Source organism: Anas acuta, chromosome 3 (genome assembly GCF_963932015.1).
Source record: "Anas acuta chromosome 3, bAnaAcu1.1, whole genome shotgun sequence".
NCBI lineage: Eukaryota > Metazoa > Chordata > Aves > Anseriformes > Anatidae > Anas > Anas acuta.
Genome location: NC_088981.1, coordinates 83,785,341 through 83,805,803, shown reverse-complemented (window position 1 = coordinate 83,805,803; position 20,463 = coordinate 83,785,341). Strand labels below are relative to the sequence as shown.

General features: G+C 37.2%; 1 protein-coding gene across 1 annotated transcript in view; it reads left to right on the top strand.

Annotated features, from left to right (window-relative positions):
- Nucleotides 1–20,463, top strand: part of BCKDHB (branched chain keto acid dehydrogenase E1 subunit beta) — a 123,132-nt gene that overhangs the window by 69,180 nt on the left and 33,489 nt on the right. Inside the window, exon 9 of the mRNA XM_068678105.1 lies at nucleotides 811–897. Within this exon, the coding sequence (XP_068534206.1) occupies nucleotides 811–897 (87 nt within the window). The remainder of the gene's footprint in view (nucleotides 1–810; nucleotides 898–20,463) is intronic.

Here is a 20,463-nt window from a genome sequence, read left to right as displayed (position 1 = left end):
GAAACGTAAAGCTTGGCTGCCATATTTCTAACCAGAGGCATCTGATATTTTTGAAATCTAGGCAATTTAGCATGTAGTTACAATAAACCTCGAGATATTTGATTGTATTGAAGCTTTATACTCTCATCAGATTAAACTATTTTGCTTTCATCATTGTCTTTCAACATAAACACAGTCTGTTTTTGATTAAAAGTAGCTTATGTTACATTCTGTACGTATCGTGCTATGGAATTATTTCTGAAGTGAATTCCATATCGACTTCACAAACTTCGAGATTTAAAATTAGAAAATGTTTGCAATCGCTGTGTAAAACCTGAATAAGAAACATTAATCCATACAATTGTCTTCTTGCTAAATAGTTTTGAATAGTTGTTAATCATGAGTTTTACCTAGCGTCTGGTCAGGAAGGTTTATCAATGAAGGATTTATTTGCATGTGTGCTTTTTATTTTTCACAGGATCCAAGTTGATGACTTTTAAAAATTTTTTCCTTTTCAGAAATGTTACAATTTGAATTGATAGGATAAATTTAAATCCAGTAGAATCTATTTTTATTCTTACTATTTGCTTAGAAAGGAATCGAAGGTTTAAACACTTCTCTAGGAAATTCCCTAGTAAAAAACCATTCTAGTAATTACCCAGTTTAGATTTATGGGATGATTCCTCATTTCAGTGAAAATGCAAGAGGGAAAATGCAGCTACACTTAAGTACTGCTAATATCATACAATTCATATATTTCTTAAGTAATACAGGTAAGAAATGACAAGAGCTGTAATATATTACATTTTTATATTTGTTTTTCCTTTTCAGTCAGTGGTGAAGACTGGGCGATTGCTGATTAGCCATGAGGCTCCTTTGACAGGAGGGTTTGCATCGGAAATCAGTTCTACAGTTCAGGTACACAGATTTTTTGTATTTAAGCATTCTGCATGCCTGAGAGTGTTTATCTATAGAAATAACATTTATCACTATATTAAAAATTGGGGTTTTCATATTTTTTGATTTGTTTTGGTTTAATTTCAGATTTCTGCTTGCTTGCATTACTTTATCTGAACAGATAAAAATTCTAAAGTTCGCACACAAAAAAGCTATACAGACAGTTAAACTTAGAAATTAGCCTTTTTTCTTCTAGAAAATAATGGAGCTAATTGTTCTGGGAATGTAATTTTGAGTTAAATATGCATAACGAGTCAGAAAACTAAGTTTCTTAGTATTTGTGAAACATTTTTTTTAAGAGTAGTTGTATTAATTTTAATGTTATTGTGAAGATAATTCACTTTGTGTATGAAATTGTCTTCATGAAGAAGCAAATATTTATCATCTAAGCAGTGTTTGATCCCTCTTCCATTTCTCCCTTTCTAAAGGTGACCTTGTTAATTGAAATAGGTCTAGTAGTCATTTGGCACTGCCAACCTTGTGTCTTGAAAGTGATGATTTTTCTTAAATTCTTAGGAAAATGTCAGAAGTTAATCAGTGGTACCTGTCTTTTAGTGTTGTGTGTTACTATTAATTAACACCTGAAGAGAGAACTTTTTTTAAAGTCAGGCAGCAATCTCATGATTTAGTGGCATAAAAAATATTTTTGTTGGAGAGAAAAAGATGAAGAAAAAAGCTTATCAGTAAATATTACTGGAAGATTCATTTCATGGTATGATCAATATATTGCTGAAACTAAAAAATGAGTTTTTAATCTCCTCAGACCTCCACTAAGAAAGGGACTCACATGGTTGATCCATCTTGGTTTGTTTTTCATATCAGGGATATATATATTGACAAGTATGACATATTTAGCAAACGAGCTTTAAAAACCTTTAATAAAGGACTGTTTCTTTTGGTTCATACTGAAAGCATATATTTGTTTCATGATGGTAACTAATAATCTTGCATTTAAATTTTTTAGGAAATGAGGATTTGTTTCTTGAGAAATATTAGTTAATTTATCACACATGCTACTTCAGAACAAATTGAAATATAACTCTTTGGCATTGAATTTATCCATCGTGAGTTTCTTTTGGCTGACTTGAACCTGTTTTATAACTATACTGTTGTTACTCTTTATATCTGTTCTTGAAGATTTCAGCATCCTTTATGAAAGTTTCGATACCAGTTATTTTTTAGAATATCCATTCTGCAAAAGAGAGCAGAACATCATTTGCAAAACGTAACAGCTTTTTCAAGAGCAGTAGGCATAATAAAGACCCTGCTTTTTAAATTCATTTAAACACGTTCCTTAAACAATCAAGTAAAGTCTATATGTCTGATATCAGTGTGCAGTAAAAATAAAAATGAAAAGTGAAATTCATTTTTACTGGATGCGAAGCATACTGAGAATGCCAAAAACTGTGGATTGCAGTTGGCTTTAGTTTCCTCTTACACATGGAAATAATAAGACTTCAATCAATTGTGTCCAGTTGGATTAGATGGTTAGTTTCCATATTGTTATTCCATCCTTGCCATGAGGTCTCTCATCATAGAAATAAGGTGAATAAAAATACACAGGTTACTTCAAAACAGTTAACTGTCATAAACATTTCATGGTAACGTAGATATCAAGGAAATGAGTGTGATTGGAAATGATGGCTTTCACTCATGAGAAAACTATATGGAAGGTTTCATTATTTGAAAGATAAAAGCATTTGGAGAGCATATTAAATCAGAACTCTTCTGTGTCAAGTACAGAATATTTAAAAGGGGGCACATTATTGCATTAAGTAGTCATTCACTCTGATTTCTTACACATATAAAACTAAGAACAGGATGAAGTGGTGTGGTTAAAACTCCATGTGATAAGACTTTGTCCTTAGTACTGATGTTTTTACATGTTCTCAATGGGTATTATGAAGTGAGCAACAGATGGTAGGATAAATGCAATACAGGTACAGTTAATACTGCTTGTTGATTATATTGTGTATAAAAGCTTTGCAAAAGTGTTCAGCAGGGAGGGCCCTAAACTTTTCCTTAAGGGACACATTGGAGCATATTTGGAGGAGCCTTGGAGAAAGGCCCACTGAGATGTCATCTCCAAAATTGGGTGTGGAAATCATCAGCACATTATTAACTTGCAATGTAAAAGAATGCAAATCCAGTGTTTGCACCCCTGTTGAAGAAGAAAATGAGAGAAATGGTGGTTTCAAAGACGGGCTAAGGGGGGAGGCTCCCTTGTGAGAAGGCACAGTCACGGGCAAAGGAACCCCAATAGCCCAGCCTGGGAGATGGAGCCCCTGACCTGGCTCCTCCTGAGGCTGTCTCCGTGGGCTGAGAGGAGACAGCCAGCAATAACTGTCAGGGCAGATTTTGGGTAAAAGGGGGAGAAGCAGGACTGGTTGGTAGGGCTGTCCGGCTGTGCACTATGCCTGATCAGCACCATGTGTCCAGTCTTCTCATCACACACCGTTTCTAACCCTTTTCCCCTGTGGGACACTGCCTTGTGTTTGAGGGAGTGTATGGTCTGAGTGCCAGCACCAGGAGCATGTCAGTGTCTGTCACCAGCCAACCTCAAGCTGGACAGCAGGCTGAGCGACTTGGGAGGCAGGTGTACGTGTAGGCAGCTATCTCTGGGAGAGTCAACTGGAGGAGCTGCCCACTGGAGGGACCAAGAGGTTCAAGCCAGCTACTTGCTTAGCAGCCTTTGAGCATGTTAAACTGACAAGAGGAGGAATTTATATCGGGGTAATGCAAGTGCCTGCTGTACTATTTTGCCTATTCACTTCTGTTAATCTTGTCATCGCTGTATTTTAATTAACTTGTAGTGTTTCACCTTCTAATGTATCTACTCTCCAGAGCTATTTATAGGTGAGGTTGACCAACCATGTTGCTTCTCTAATTGAAGTAATCAGTGAACCTTCTAAAAGCTGCCTTCCAGAGAAGCAGCTTGCAGTCCTGCTCCCTTTTTGTCATTGCTGCCATACTGACAAAATAAAGATGATGGTGTGATATGCTTTCAGAAGGAAATGGAAACTTAATAGGGAGCTATAAACAGAGAACTGTAGAAGGGGAAAATAAACTCAGTTACATAAAGAATAAAGTGATAAAGAACTTTATGATGAGCTCTGAGATAAAGAACTAATCCTTCATTTTAGAAGTCTTTCATGATTTCGGTGGTTAATAACCATTTTATCAGATCTCTCTATTAGTAGCTGCCATCAGTGTTCCAATTTAAGTAATGTTTTTCTTTTCCTTGCAGATGAAGGGATTATTATTCCAGGTTGCTTGTACTGGGATGAGCCTCTGAGCACAGCTGTATTGATTGCTTTGTAGAAAGATGCCAGCTGCCCTGGCTGTGTCCCCTCCTAGCTCCTGGTGTACCCCCAGTCTCCTCGCTGGCAGGGCAGCACAAAGAGCAGGAAAGGCCTTGACTTAGTGCAAGCAGTGCTCTGTCACAACTGTCAGTCTGTTATCACCACTACTTTCATCAAAAATTCAAAACACAATAATCATATGAGTCTCTACAAAGAAAATTTACTCTGTCCCAGCATAACACATCATCTCTTTGTTTCATTTCAAAATTATCCTTCACTCTAGAATGTAATACATTAGAAAGCTAAGTTTACGTTGAAGGTCTTATAGGTCTTGTTGTGGTCAATGTAACATATCAGATTTGAAGAAAATTCTGTGGAGGACTTATATTTTTTCCCTTCTCTATTAGCAGGTGGCATTTTAGTATGAAGTCTCAAACACTTATTTTTGTTAGTTCGTGATGTATTAGAAGAGATTATTTGAAACTTGGGTGAGGCTGAAAATTTCATGGCAATCTGAAGAAGCCGATATTTCTTTAAAAACATTTTGAATTATACAGTTGTGAGGGAAATGTAAATCTGAAACAAGTAGCTTTTGTTTTTAAAATGAGATTTTAAATTGACACTAGTATAATAGGCAGTTGTTGCAATTTGCTATATTTATATAAGTTCCGTGTATGATGGAATGTGCTTGCTAGTTTGAATTTTAGAGCCTGTTCTGCTTAATTTCTGGTCCATTTTGATCCAATACATATGAACTACTTACCTGTGGGACTTCATCAACACTTGAATTGGCATAGTACAGCATGTAATTTCCTTTCTTGTTATTCAAGTCACCTTTCTTCTCCTTCTTTATGCAAACTCTTTTACAAAAACTGTACTACGCTTCTGAGAAGTGATGGTAATTTTATAGAGAATGTATTGAGAAATTGGAAAGTAGAGGAGAATGGAGTTAAAATTGCTGGGGGAATTTATAGGTAGAGTAGTTTAGGAAATATACCTGGGAAAGGATCATGACATGAGTGCTGACTAGTGGCTTGATTTTTTTTTCCTGTCTTTTAGGGCTTCTACATCAAATGTGTAGCTTCCTGCTTTCTATGGGACTAGATGTGGGAATGCTGTATTATGCCTACAACAATATGGTAGTCACTATTTTCTTTTAGGACTGAAAATAAATGTAAATAAACATGCACAAACCATCTGGCATTGATCTTGCAAATATAGAAAATCTGTGTCACAAAACAGTCTTGGTGGTTTCTCCCCCACTATCTACAAATAACATTTAAGTTACTAAAAAAATAGAAGATGCTTTACTAATTTTGAATGTTTTATTTAAGGTTTTTGAACTTTAATTTATGAAATTGGATTGTGCACATTAGAAACTTTACAGCAGAATCCACCATGAAAATGTGCCTTACTTATTGACTCACAAAAAACATACATGGTTCGAGAAGGGTGTGAGCTCATTGCCATCTATGAAATAACAGGATGGCACACTGTTACTTGCACAAGCTTTGCACAGATGTAACAAGGCACGTATTTCCTTCATTCTTGCAAGAATAGAGCAGTGCTGGTTTAAGGGTGAGTTTCTGTCTTTGTAATGCGGTTTATTTTCTTATTGCCTGGCAGCTATTTTGACCTGGGGCATCTGATTATGTCTGGGGAGGATCTGGGGAATGGGAGATGTTAGGTCAGCTACCAGAGATTTCTTCCAGAAGAAATCATGAGCTTCTCAAAGTTGCACCAAGCTTTGTCTTACAAAAGATTAACGTTAATCAGGGGAAAGGTCCCAGCAAATCCAATGAAATAACCCGTATCAGAGGACTGAGTTATGTGATCTTGTTTTTTCAGTTCTTCAGTTCTGTATGTAAAATTGGATAGAATAATCTTTGTCTGTTTGGATTGGTGGGGATTTAGATTTCCTTCTGCTGCTGCAAAATAAGGCCTAATCTGCTCTAAGCGGGGTAATTTCCTGCTACTGTGTAACATTAGAAGAAACTATTAGATGAGCTATTTCTGTGAGATGTATTTCAGGAAAAAGAAAAGCTGATATGTCTAGGAATGCCTTTCAAAGCTGTAACAGCTTCAGAGCAATTTTATTCTAGTAAGTTACCATACGAAGAGCTTGTGAAAATGAAAAAGCTTGAACAACAAGAGTAAAGAACAGTTCATTAACTTCATCAGTATGAATATTTGAAATAAAATAGCCCAATTGGACGGGAACTGCCTTTTTTTCAGTGTTTTTACAGAATCACAGCAAAAAATAAAAAGAAATCGCCTTCCCAACATGGCACTTGCAGAATCTTTGAACTGAACCAATTTTCATACGACTTGTCTTCTGAATTTGGGTGTTTAGATACTCTGTACAGTTCCATTACTTCATTTTTCCCATAAGCTGAAATTAAGGTGGCTTTTCCCAATGAAGCTGTGACACCTTCCATGCTTTCTGTAGTTCTTAGAACAGGTGACTGCAATGTAGTATTCCAAAATATTTGAGAGAAAGATTGAGTTTCAAACCATGCATATGTGTATGCATTAGGAGTTTACTTATTGCAACAGGAACTAAATAATAACTTGGAGCACTCTTTGGAGTTTATTTTATAATTATGGTGAATAACATAAAATCTTGTGCTAGTGGCAGTTAAAATTAGTTTAAATGAACAAGGTGCAAACTTCTCTTAAAGTCTGTCTTTACTGGAAGCAATTCTTATGGTGTACTTGTCATTCATTTATATTTAAATCATTTTATTCTCACATGTGTTGAAACAAATTGACTTTTGAATTGAGCATTGAGATACAATGGAATGTGTAAGCCTTAAAAATTTGGAGGAATTTGAGATACAAAGAGTTAGCCCTACTTATGGAAATGAGGGAATTATGGAAGAATTCTCTGTGCAGTTTGAGGAATCATAAAAGTCTAGGACTTAAAACACCTAAAAACACATTTTTCCAACTTGACTAGAAAGATAATTCAGGACAGGCCAGCCTGGACAGCTTTTCATAAGAGACAGACTTCTTTCACTGTTGAGGATAATTTCAGGGAGTAGCTAAATAGAGAGGTTCTGCACTAAATATAGCACGGACACTCAATAAAACAGCATGCTGAAACATGTGGGTATGGGAGTATGGTCATTCAGTTCCCATAGAAAAATTATTAAATCTGAATTTTTTTTAACTTTGCTTTGACACAATCACAATAGGCAGTAAAACTGAAAGAACTGAAAGAGGCAGTCTAGTGCTTCATTTACTATCCTACATAGTTTTGTTTGCCACTTCCATGCTTTCAGTCATTGTAGTAGGAATCACAATCCATAAAAGCCTGGTTTTATAGAATGTGCAACATCAGATTCTGTCACTAGGAGAATGATCTAGGAAATATTGGTATAAAATATAAATAAAAGCTGGAATGAAAACAGCAAAGCAAATTGAAGATGGGCGAAAATATTTAATAATGCAGTGGAAAAAAAACAACTGTTTTGAAGGAAAAGAAAATCAGAACATACAGAAATTAATCCAGAATAATGGAAAAAAAAAATGTTATTTCCTAAGTAAGGAGTTGGGAGTAATGAGGGAAATGTCATCATGTCACCTAAATAAAAATCTCATTCAGTGGCTTGAGTCAAAAGTGTTTGACAGGTGCATGAAGATGCTCATTGTGTTTGTAAAATATGAATGTAGACAGTTATGAGAACCCCCAGTTTCTGATGCAGTGTGAACTAGAAGCAATTTTAGTTTTGCAAGTCTAAATTTGTGGATAATATTGACTGTCTTATTCAGCATTCAGTCCTGTACATCAGCATATTTGATAAGAAATACAGAAAGTAAGTGAAGAAATGTTACAAAACCAAGATTTCTAAAAGGAAACAAAACTGCTTTTCATCAAAAAAAGTTGAAGCTGATATACTACAGATATACTACAAAGAGAGAAGTTGAAATTCACTGTAAAGCTCAGTAAAATGAATATGAAAAAGTGGCCTTTCATATTATGAATTTGACTTATGAATTTAATTTTAATCTTTCATACTAATTATGAAAATAAGAATTATTGTGTATTTTGAAGAGCTTGAATACAGCAATAAACATTGGAGCTGCTCTATTTTCTTTTCTAATCAGAAGAACTATTTTTTTTTGTCTCACTCCACTGTGTCCCCCATTCTGGACCTTCCCCCCTCACAACATGTGAGATCCCCTCATGCTTCTTGAACCCAGCTGTATGGGTTTGGCTGTGTTTGTCTGGCAGGGGTGGTAGCTTTCTCAGCCTGGGTCACCCTCAAAAGGGAACCATGATCTGACAAGAACGCATGTTCACAGGGTAGTGCCTGCACTTTCTCCACACTAATTTGAGGTTAGAATTGTAGATCTTTTTTCCGAAGTCTCTCGTGATAGCTTAACTCATAGTGCAGGATTGTCCCAATTTTAATCTGGTTTCATCCTCTGATACCTTAAATCAATACTAACATCTTCTTTGGTAAGAAATGCATCACAAGATGATTGGACTTCTGAAAAAGTTCTAGTGGATGGGGCTTTGGGCAACCTGGGCTAGTGGGGGGTGTCCCTGACCATGGCAGGGGATTGGAGTTACGTGATCTTCAAAGTCCCTTCCAACCCAAACCATTCTGTGATTCTGTTATATCCTAATGGACATTTTGCTTATGAGACTCCATACATGTTTATTTCTGGGCGGCATAAGGAAAGACAAATTTCTCTAAAATGCAAGCAGAAGAGCTCATAGTAACAGTAGCATCTGTTACCTGCTCAGGCTATGAGGGAGTGTTCTGTTCTAAGTTGGATAAATTCAATACTGCAGAGAGAAAAGTGGTTTAATGAATTGAATGTAGCCAAATATTGGACTGCACACACAGTATTTATTTGTATTGTGTAAAACTCCCAAGCACATAAACCCAAACAAACCCCAACTCCTTAAATAACGTGCAAAATGAAGTACTCAGATACTGTGGCAGGATTCTTATAAAATGTACCCTCAAACACTCTTCATAATTGTAAATGCAGGGTAGGTATGTGCTATTAGTTGTCTGTAGGCACAACAAAAATCACAATACAATCTTATTTGTCTGCAGCTCGACTCAAAGTTTCTTGGACTTATGTGAAAATTTTCATAAAAACATCCATGCAAGACTGAGCAAGTGTATTATGATTTTGGTATTTCTTATGCACGTGTTCCTCTTTTTAGGGGATAGTCTCATGTACTGTATGAGACACAAAACAACCCCACCACCCATGTGCACTGCTTGCAAATGAGTAACCCAGGCTTGAATCCCTCTCATGCTCATTCAGACAAGGGTTCCCAACCAGGTAAAGTCTACGCACTGTCTACCTTGTTTTTGGGTCCTTGCTGTCTAAAAGCTATGCATTGGAGTAAGCTTTTCCCAGCTGCTGGTGGGAGTTAAAGCAGTTCCTTTTTTTTCTCTAGAGAAAAGGACGAGACAGTTGCTTGTAAGTTTCCATAGGTGCTGAGAGAGATGATAAGCACTGCCTCATTATGAGTATTTAATAAGTGAGAGAGCAAAGCCATCAGTGAAGCTTTGGGTGGTTCTTCCTAGTGTCTGTGAATACATCTATCTGCCTTTGTAGAGCATACGCACCAGCAAGAGTTGTGTTCTGCTGCTGTTTTTTCACTCCGAAAACAAAACGTGGACATTAACATATGAGTGTTATCAGTTATTACAAGCTAATCAAATACGTAAATGTGCATGCTGTGTTTTACAGATGAAACTAATTCCAGGTGAATATTGGTCTATTAGTGAGGTTAGATGTCCATCCTTAAGTTTCTACATCTTCCAGTTGAAGTACGGATTTAGGAGTGAGGATAGATTTGTCATTTACTTTTCTCTAGTGCTATATGCACTTCTTGTTAAGGCATTTTTATTCAGTATTGTTACAGTTTAATGAAGTGTGTTGCAGTATGGGATTCATTAGTAAATATCAGCAAAGTTGTGCAGTTAGCAGCTTTTAATGCTGGAAAAGAGAAAAAATAATTAAAGTTTATCAGTTATGCTTGAATTTGTATTGTAGAGATAATAGAGAAATCTTGTTAAATCAGTTCTTAACACTGGAATAGCTGAAAATATTTGAGCTATTTTAATAGCTATTTAAATCTCATATTTTTCACCGATGCTTTTATTTAACTCTGAGTAAAAATAGTAACATCCTTTCCGAAGCTTTCAAGATGCTTGTCTGAGCATCGTAGCATTTTGCAGGAAGTCCATAGAGAAACCATTACTGTATTTTTAAATGAAGCACTCTCCAGGGAGAACATGACTTTGCTGATATGTGATCACAGTTCTTGGAGTGAAGCAGTGGCTAGCGATGACAGACGCATGCTAATTTAGACCTCCTGCCTGTCTGTCCAGGCAAACGTTCACGGTACGCATTACCCAGCAAGATCGGTCACTTTTTAGGAAAGCATTTAACCACAAGAAGAATGTTTTCAAACTTTGACATTAACTTGTACGCTTTCTGTAGAGTTATTTAGTTTCAAACATTCAAACAATATAAAATTAAATTATTTTCAAATCAGTGCTTTTGCCTCCAATGCCGATTAGCCCGCTCCTTGACACGTGGTTGCTGCTGTCCCGTTTCCTGCTGTGCTGGCTGTTAGGCAGGGGGCAGCATTTCTTCCAGATGCATCAAAAACCTATTTGACGTCTTCTGAGCTGGTTTCCCTGCATTGGATGGATATGCAAGTGTGCAGCTGCACGCTTTTCCATCTCTTATGCAAATTTTTGGACAGGCAGAGGCAGTTTATCTCAGGACAATGTGTAGTGGTAAAGTGGCAGAATATATTGGGAGTGGTAGCTGTGCAGGGAAGTTAAATTGAAAGTTCAGTTTTGACTGCTGAACAAGTTCAGTGCTGGATTCTCCTTAATCAGTAGAGTGTATAATGTTAAGTACCATCTTAGTGTATTCATTGAGGACACTTTTCCCATGTTCTGCTATTTAATTTGGCATGCAAATGTCCATATGCCTGAGGCTGAACTCCAGCATCATCTTGCTGATGGATCTGTGTTCACTCAGTGTGATTTATAAATTTAAACAATGTGTTTGGCCTTCCATATGCTAATACTGAGAGGGGCCAAAACTCTGACCACTGAGGCAGAATGAAAAATTCTCTTTGCTGTGCACTCCCTGCTTTTTGCATGTCCATCTCTTGAGCTGTTAGACATTGCTCTTCTAGGGAAAGGAAATATTTTGTGTTTCTACTTTAATGTACGTTTTAGTTTGCACTTACAGAAATATAATTTTAATTCAGACTGCTTTGATTAGAACCACGTTGTGATGCTAACCATACGTTTCAGATAACCCACAGAGCTGATAGAAATGAGAAGGTTTCTCTCCAGACAGTGAGGGAGGGCAACAAAAACAGCAAAAACCTCTTCCATGACTGTGTGTCTTGTGTTTTCTCCTCTGTGATGTGGTGGTATTTTTACATATTTTTTTCCCCCCCGCTAATAGCATATTAGACTTCAGTAGCATCAGCAGTTTTAACTGGTATGTAAACATAACTAATGATGTTTTAGGAGCACATCAAAGCAATGAGCTATTCTGTAGTAATTTTAGGTAAATGTTAAAGCTGCTACCGAGCGGACCTTCATATTTTACCATGTCAAATTGCCAACTTGTTGCTTAATGCAAATTAGTTAAAACAAACAAACAAACAAAACACTTTCATTTTAATAGCTTTGCAGTGCTTGGAAACTCTGACTCTAGTCTGATAAAGACATTCCATGGCAGGACTCTGGAGTGAGGCCAGCCTACAAAGTAATTAATAATTCAGAGGTTATTTAACCTCTCTGCTTGAAAACCTAGCAATACTGTGTTTTACTTGCTTTATTTTGTTTGGCATTATCTTTTATTCAGAATGAGTTACGAGTCGCTGTTGAGCAGCAGTTTATGATGTCATGCCCAGCAGTCCCAGTAACAGCACAGCAGTGAGTTCTCTTCCAGTTTCCAGTGCGTTACAGCTATACAAGACTTCTGGGGTGCTTGAAGCTGCTTGCCTTTGGCATCCTTTCTCAAGACACTTTAATGGATGCTAGAACTCTTTACTGGCCACAGGTATCACAACTTAAGTCCTAAGGGCAAGCCACAGTAAAGAATAACGTGAAGTTTAGTAGTTGTGGCACATGTCAGATTTTCTTTGGTGCTAATACTCAGCAGCTTGTCTTTCTTGATCAAAAAATTTACTTTAGTGGGTAGGTTTAGGGCTGTAAAATGTTGATTCATAGAAGCATATTGCTTTGTGTTTTCTTGGCCTTTCATATGGTCATTAGAAATGACCTGGTTAGATGACGATGAGCTTACAGCAATGGGTGTAGTTCAGAGCAGCATGACTGGAGCAGAGTGGTCAGTGGCATATAAAAATCTGTGCAGAACAGAGAGGAAAAATACACTACAAAATGAAGAAAAATCTATGCTTTCACATTCATGTCTCACTGAAGGATTTTTAATACTGTTAATTGAAAGGAACTAAAGGACATTGATTTTTAGTTTTCTAGGGTCTTACTCTAATTAATACATAACAGGCCTGTAAAACAGCATGTATGTATTGGCACTTCATGTACGCACACGAGATCGAGTTATTTCAGTTCCGTACTGAATGTATTCATAAGAGATGATGTAAAAAGAGCCTCTTGAACTCTTTGGCACTTCAGTGCCCTTCCAGAGTGCTGCAAATTTTATACTGTTGCTGTTGGCTACATTTAAGTTCTTTAAGGTAAAGAGGAAAATGAAGGCTGCAGTTTTGCTGCCTTTAAAACCTAGGCTAGCAGCTTCTGCTGCATCCTTGAGAAGGCAACCGTCTGCTGTCCTGTGCATAGACACGGCCTGAATTAGTGCCCAATTAGTTAGTGGCCGTTAGTGCCATTAGTTACCCAAGTCTCAGATCTGGACATACGATTGTAGGATAAGTTGTGGCAGTGCTCAGTTTTCATGTAAGAGCTTAAATAGGCCCAGTGGAAGAACTTAAGAAATCCTCTTTTTTGTCCAATAGGCTTTGTGAATTAAGTGGACACATGGCCCTGTGTTACAGTGATGAACACAGCAATTAAAAACCTACCAAAGCAATTAAAAATTAGTGAGGAGCAGATGTAAGCCAAGAATTAGTTCCTGAGAAAAATAAATTTGCCAATTCCAGTTGCACGGGAAGAAAAACAACAGGGAAAGAGCCTTCCATGCCCCTCTGTTCTCTGACCTTACCTGCAGCAACACTGTAGGCTGCTGGCGAGAGGTGCGTTATGTCCTGTACCACCAGCAGAAATGAATGAACAAGAGTTACCGTCCTGGCTGTAAGTACGTTTCATGGGCTCTGTATAGACAGTGCCTGGGATGCTTTCTGTAGCTGTGCTCTGTTTGCTGTGGAGGTGGGATTTTGAAAGGCAGCTTTACTGGAGGAGCAGTAGCAGTGCAGGCATCTGTCCGCAGCCTGCTGGAAATGTTTGTTCCTGTTACCAGGTTTAATAGGGGACAGCTAAGCGGGAAATGAGGTGGTAGGCACGTACACCACGAGTCATTTTACCTGCAGTATTCTCACAAGGAGCAAAACTTGATGGGGTTAGACATGACCGAGTTTCACATGAAGTGAAACAACCTTCGAAACTTAGAAAAAAAAAAAAAAGTTTCTCTGCAGAGAGCCAAGCACATCTTTTCTTTATGTATGGAAGTTTCTGACTCTGGAAAAGTTGATCTGTGCAACTGGAATTGTTCCTAAGATACATTGGCTTGAAAATAGTACTTTGCTCACTGTGATCACTGAGTAAGTGCCTTTTGTCCGTGCTACGGCAAGTGGAGGTCTGATCGCCTGACTGCCTTCTGGTGAAGCACAAAGCGTGAGCAAATGACTGGCAGTGCAGTCACTTTGACGTCTGTGGAGCGTAAGTATCTTCTTGGTCAGAAGCAGGGGGGCAGAAGTGTTTCCCTCTCTCCAATCGTTTGGTGGAAAAAGTACCATTTCTCCCTTACCTTGTGTAGAAATGGCTGTCCTAGATTAGGAGAATTGCAGAGGAGGAAGGAAAAGAGATAAAATGTGGTTCCCAAGGAGAGGTAACGTTCAAAATTGCCTAGCTTTTAGGCAGGGAGGTGGTAGTAAATGCAGATTGCTGAGACTTCAGAGCCGTCGTGTGGACGCTGCATCCTTTCCCGCCCCGTTGTGTCTCTGGCACTGCACACTTGGCTCCAGTTCACCCAGGGTGAAAACCTAGGCCCAGGCGGTGAAGTCAGTGGAACTAAGGCTTCATTCTGAATGCCTCTTTTGAGTATTTCATTGCTTTTACAAGTCAGTGCACGAAGGGGAGGGTTGGCCTTAGGTGTCACCTGTTCATTTTTTTCTTTAATTGATTGCACATGTGTAGCATTGGAAAGCTAGAGGTCCTTGCAGCAAAACCTACAGTAGTTTGTATTCCTGCACCTTCTTCTGTTTAAGCAGTAACATCAGTTGTGCTGGATACCAGCAAATAACCACACAATAAATAAATCCCTGAAACATAGAATGGCTTTGGGCAAAGAAAATGCCAAGAATGTGCTCTACTATTAGAGTATTATGAATAACATTATTAAAAAAAAAAGAAAAAAAAGAAAAAGGAATGTTGCTAGGTCTTTTAGAATGGTGATTTTATATATTATAATATATGATATGTTATATATGCATATTAAATTTTATATATAACAAATTATATATATTTTATACTTTCTCTAGTTGCATTAAATTCAGCAATGTTATATCAGAATCTTGTACAGCTTTGCATTTTATATTACAAAAATAACAAGAGCTTATTATATAATAGGAGAGATAAATGAAGTTATTTAGCAGCCAGCTATTAGAGTAAACATGTAACTTTGACTGATGTAGCTCAAGATAAATGTCCTAATGTAGTGATATTTTTTAGAGGACTCAAATTTCTTCAGTATGATTCGTTTCAAAGTTACACTCACACCACATCAAAAGATAAAAGCTCCGTAAAGAAGGAATCTTTTTTTTTTTTTTTTTTAATTACAGGCAGAAAGTGGGATGTTCACTGTCCATTAGTCTTTCAAAAATGCAAATTAATTAGTATGTGTCTTGCCTTGGTGGAATTTATTAAAAGTAACCCATTTAGAGACATTACAGAACCTTCAGAAAAATATACCACGGTTGTGGTGGGTCCGTGGTAGAGGATTAGAAAAGGTTATTTTATTTTTTTTAACCTTTGATCTTAAATGTCATTTATATGACTATGCTGTTTTCTTTTTTTTCAGTCCTTCTCCTATGTAGTTTTCTTTTAAAAAGGGTCTTTTGTTGTTGTTGTTGTTGTTTGTTTGTTTGTTTTTAATATCGTATACAAGTAGTTATGGCAAAAGGTCTGTATTTGGTTACCTTAGTATGTATTCCGAATTACAGAAATCTTCCTCTGTAATGAAACTTACTAAAATATGACTGCTGGCTTCTTTCTCTTCAAACTTTTAATTCCTGAAAAACAGTGATTATCAGGTACTTGAAAAAGGTAATCGAAGCATCTTCCAGGTTTTCCTTTTAGTGTTCCTATTCAGTAAATCATCTGTTGAGGAAATAAGAGAGAAACTATGTAATCACAGCAATACTTTGTCACAGGAAAGTGTTGAAAGAAAAAGGAAAGAAGTGTCATGGCTTAATGCCAGTGACATTAGTAACTGGTTTTTATCTATATTGAAGTTTCCTGCTCAAGGGTAATTGAATCACTGAGAGCAGCAAGCCATTTAGTTAACTTCGGCAGGACGAGCATTTCTAAATTCTTTAAAGAAGCTGTCCCAGGCTAACTGAAAGCATCTGCAAGGCACCTTTTGAAAGCGAGAGAGAGCAGGCTTTTAAGCAGAGGTCCTTCAGCAGCCCTGCTCTCATAACTGTGTGATTGAAAATGAATTAGTTTTTGTGTGCACATATGTCCCTTTATTTATTGGCATGAGAATATTTTTTAAATTTAGAGTGCTGTGGAAATTAAAAAAAAAAAAAAAAGTTGTTTAAAAGGTTCTCTTAATATGGATTCAGAGTATTTTATTTCTACTGTGGTAGCAGTATTTTAACTGTGGTGTGTTTCATGGCTTACAAATTAAATGGCCAAATTTGACTTTCCAGGGACAGAGATTGATACTTGGCTTGCAAGGGTATTATACGAGTATGTACAAAAATCCATTAACTTAATACATTGAGGATATCTTTTGAAATAAGAATAAAATTAACGTGGAATAAAAATTACTTTTCTTTTCCTTCTCTCTGATTTTTTTTTTCCCCTTCTGTGGACTGAACTTGCCCCAGAGCAAGACTTATTAATGGATGAGATGCCTTGCTAGAAAGGACAGCTGAGAATTAGCCCAAAGTGTGCTTCAGGCGTCTTTCTACTAAATTCAGTTTTTCATATGTCAAGGATGTGCACCTTTTAATGACTTGTAGAAAGTTATTTGACTTCTGTGATTATATGAGTATATAATGTTGGCCTCCTGTGATTAGAAACATCACTTTTTCAGGAATTGATTTAGTTAAAAGATGAAGATGTCGTATTCTCTACCATGCATGTAACCTTCATTGGATGGTGGAATAACCACTGAGATAAAATCATGCTTTTGTATAGTATAATAATGTTTTTGTTTGTTTGTTAAATTTATAAAATATTTTCTATTTAGTGTATGCAAACAGTCTAATAAAAAGCAAGCTGAAATAATTAAAGCTCCACTCTGATCCCAAGGTGGGGATAATTACTCATTGTTGCTTCTTCTCAGCTAAATGCACTCTAGGTGGCTTAATAAAATCAGCTGCTAATAATTTCAGTGAAAATAGTAATTCTGTTTTAACATCCCATCCAGAAGTATAGTGATACAAACTAGAATTGTATTATGATAACTTTTACAGTTTTACAGCATTTACAGACAGATGGCTTGACACTGCAAAAATGAATTTCTGGTGTGAGCTGTGGTTGTACACGCTATTGTCTGAATGAAAGGAGGAGGGAAAAGCTGCTTTTGAAATTCGCAGGTCACTGTCAGTAACTGACCCTACGGTCAGAGTGAAGTGTATTTCTAACTGTACAAAGCATGTATTGCAAAAGAAGGTCCATTTACTCATCTGACTGCTGCCAAGTAGTTAAATAAAATGCAGAATGTCTTAAGACAGTTTTAGTGTTACATAAAATGAAGTTTTGGTTTCCTGTTGAGGTTTATATGCTGTACAACATTATAACTGCAGCTTTGCTTTAATTAGCATTTAAAATATTAATAATTATGTCTGTCTTTCATACTATTAAAAATAAGACCTCACTGACATTTTAAAATATGTTCTGGAAAAAAAAGGCTGCTTCTCTGCAAATGTTCAAGTGTTTTACTGCGGGCTTTGGTTCTGCATACTGTTAATCCTACTCTGAATCATCAGCCTGGAGTCCTGATGAAAATGTGGCAAAGATCATCATAGATCTTACACCCATGGAAGTAATTCAGTTTTATCAGACTTGAAAAGCCTTTTGTGGTATAAAAAATTCATTGCAAGCCTGAGGTCCCAGTCCTCTGTTTACGTGCTGACCTTGGTTGGTGGTAGCCCGGTGCTCGCTGCCTTGCCAGTTGTTTGTCACTGTGAGAAATCAGAGGTAAGTGCTCATTTTCAGGGTTTGCGCAATGCGAGTCTTAATCCAGTCCTGGTTCTGCAATAGTTGAGTAGCTCAGACAGGTATTTATAGCACAGATATTGAGTAGCATGGGTGTACATATATATAAATAGTGCCAGTGATTGAAGTGTTTCAAAACAGGGCTGAAAGGAATTGTGAAATATGGAAGGGCCAGCGTTTAGGTTAGTTCTGTACTTGAGTAACGACTCCGGTATCACAGCCAGGAGCACAGTGAAATCAAGCACTTAAAATTCAGCTCTGGGACAATCAGGGAAAAAAAGCTGAAAAGCCCTAAAAGCTCGGGAGCAGCTTCAGGGAAGGCTGCTGTTTCTTTGTGCGCTGGACATGCAGATTGTTTTGCTGGTGGCAAGCCATTCAGTTGTGGCTGCGTTAAATGCACACACATTTCCTTGACTTTCACACTTCTCACAAGCAAAGGGAAGAAAGCGTTTTCAAATTGCTCAAAGTTTATTCAGTGCAAGTGTAATCCGTCCATAGAGAATGATAGGAAGCATCTGCTTCATGAGAAGGAAAGCATAACTTTACCAGCAGCACATGACAGAACAGGAAAGGTTGTTCAAAGTATCAAACACTCACTTGATACTCCCCCCAGAACAACAACAGAAAACAATGCAACCCCTTTTTATGTTAAAACTAAAGTCACCCCTGGTATAAGTCAATTAACTTGAATGGAGTCATTTTGGACTTTAAGCTTACAATATGTTAACTTGAATAGAGAGAGCATAACACAGGCATCATTTTGGACAGAAATTAAAGACTCTTTCCACCCACCATCCCCCTTTTGATATCTACTGAGTGCTAGAAGGAAAAAATTTAGTTTTCTTTAAGAGCTGTAATTTACACCCTCTTCAAATGCTGGAGCCTTAAGAATTTGCTTGCACACGGCTGCGTTGTGCAATATCTTTATTCCCTACAACTCGGACAGTTTATGCAAAGGCATAAAGGCAAATTCCTGGCTGCATTCTGGGCAGCCCTATCACTTAGGAGTTTACGCATTCATCATCGCTTTCCCCAGACAGTTGCAAAGTTTTCTAATCTGTGTTCACTTTTTATTTTGCCAGAATTTTTAGCAGTAAGTGTATTTAAAAAGCAAAGGATTTGAGGAAGATGGCCGATATAAAGAGTTTTCAAAGTTGTTATTAATGTTGGCTTTATAGCTGAAGTGATTAAAAGCAATCATATTGCAACATGCCTTTTTTTCCTCCTCTGAATGAAGTGGCAACATGTGTGCTTTCTGGAACCTTAAGATACATAAATCGGAAGGAAAAACAATGGAGAAACATGGCTGCAGATCTAACTGGCAATTTTGAAGTTTGAAAATAAGCAGTGAAATAAATATTTTTGATGTACTTCCAAAATGAAAGATTTTTTTTTAACTCTAAAAAGATTTTTATTTTTTTTTGAAGGTGAGGTTTTGTTCTTCCCAAGATTTCAAGCTGGATTAAGTTATGTGACTTATATCCTTTGATCATGGAAAATCATGGCAGTCATTGCATTAAATTTCATATATAAGTGATTTTTTTTTTTCCCTATACCCTTTGAACATTTTTTAGATGAGAAATAATAGGAAAAACTAATTTTTGGAGGACATGTGCAAGCATGCTGCCTTCACACTATTCTCTTATTATCACGCATGCAAAAAGCAAGGTTTAGTGTAGCCGTGGTACTACAGTGATGTCTGTGTTCTGTGCTAAGGATGATTGTAAATTATTCCTATATGGCTTCTTGGGGCCCAAAAGAAATGTGCTACCATTTCTTCTGGTCCTATTGAATCTTTTTCCCCACTTTCTCATCTGCACCTTGCAACATGAGCTGTGGCTCTCTAGAAGATCATTAACAGATCTAGGTGATATTTTTGCAGCCATGGCCACTTTTTCTTCCATTTTTGTAGGGTTTGGGGACGCACTGAGGAGGCAAATAATGGCTCTTTATTAACAGAAAACTATATCATCCTGTGCTCCGTGTTTATGGGTTTTAAATAATCACACAATGAAATTCAAGAATGTTACATTAGCAGAAGGCGTGAGTGTTTGTTCCCTCTGGCATGCGGCATCTGGGACTGTGCCTGCCATGCCGAGCAGTGTTAATTAGGGAAAACGGGACAATGGGACAACGGGGGTTGGAGCTGTCTCAGTTCTCACAGTAAATCCAGGTCTGTTATTTTCGAAAGGTTTCAAATCGTAAAAGCTTTTTGCAGAAGGCTGTCCAGTGTCTAATAACCCTACAATACTGATGTCAGTGACTACGCAAGCAAGCTTTCTAGTTTACTTTGCACTTCCCCATATACAATGCAAACAGATAGCTAATGACTGGGTAAATACAATGGGAATGTACTTTGTGCACTGTGTGTTCTGAGCTTGAGTGTTTTGGTCTTTATTTTGTTTGCCTATTTTTATATTCTTTCACAAGCACACTTTGTAATGATGGAATATTACAGAGTTCCTAGCACAGTACAGAGGAATAACACAAGGAATGCATTGTGCTCACTCTTTTAAAATCTGAAATCTTTGCTGATGCTAATTATTTTTGGCTTTTATTCTTTTGAACTAATATAGTGTGAATGGAATTTATCTGTTATGATTCTTTAA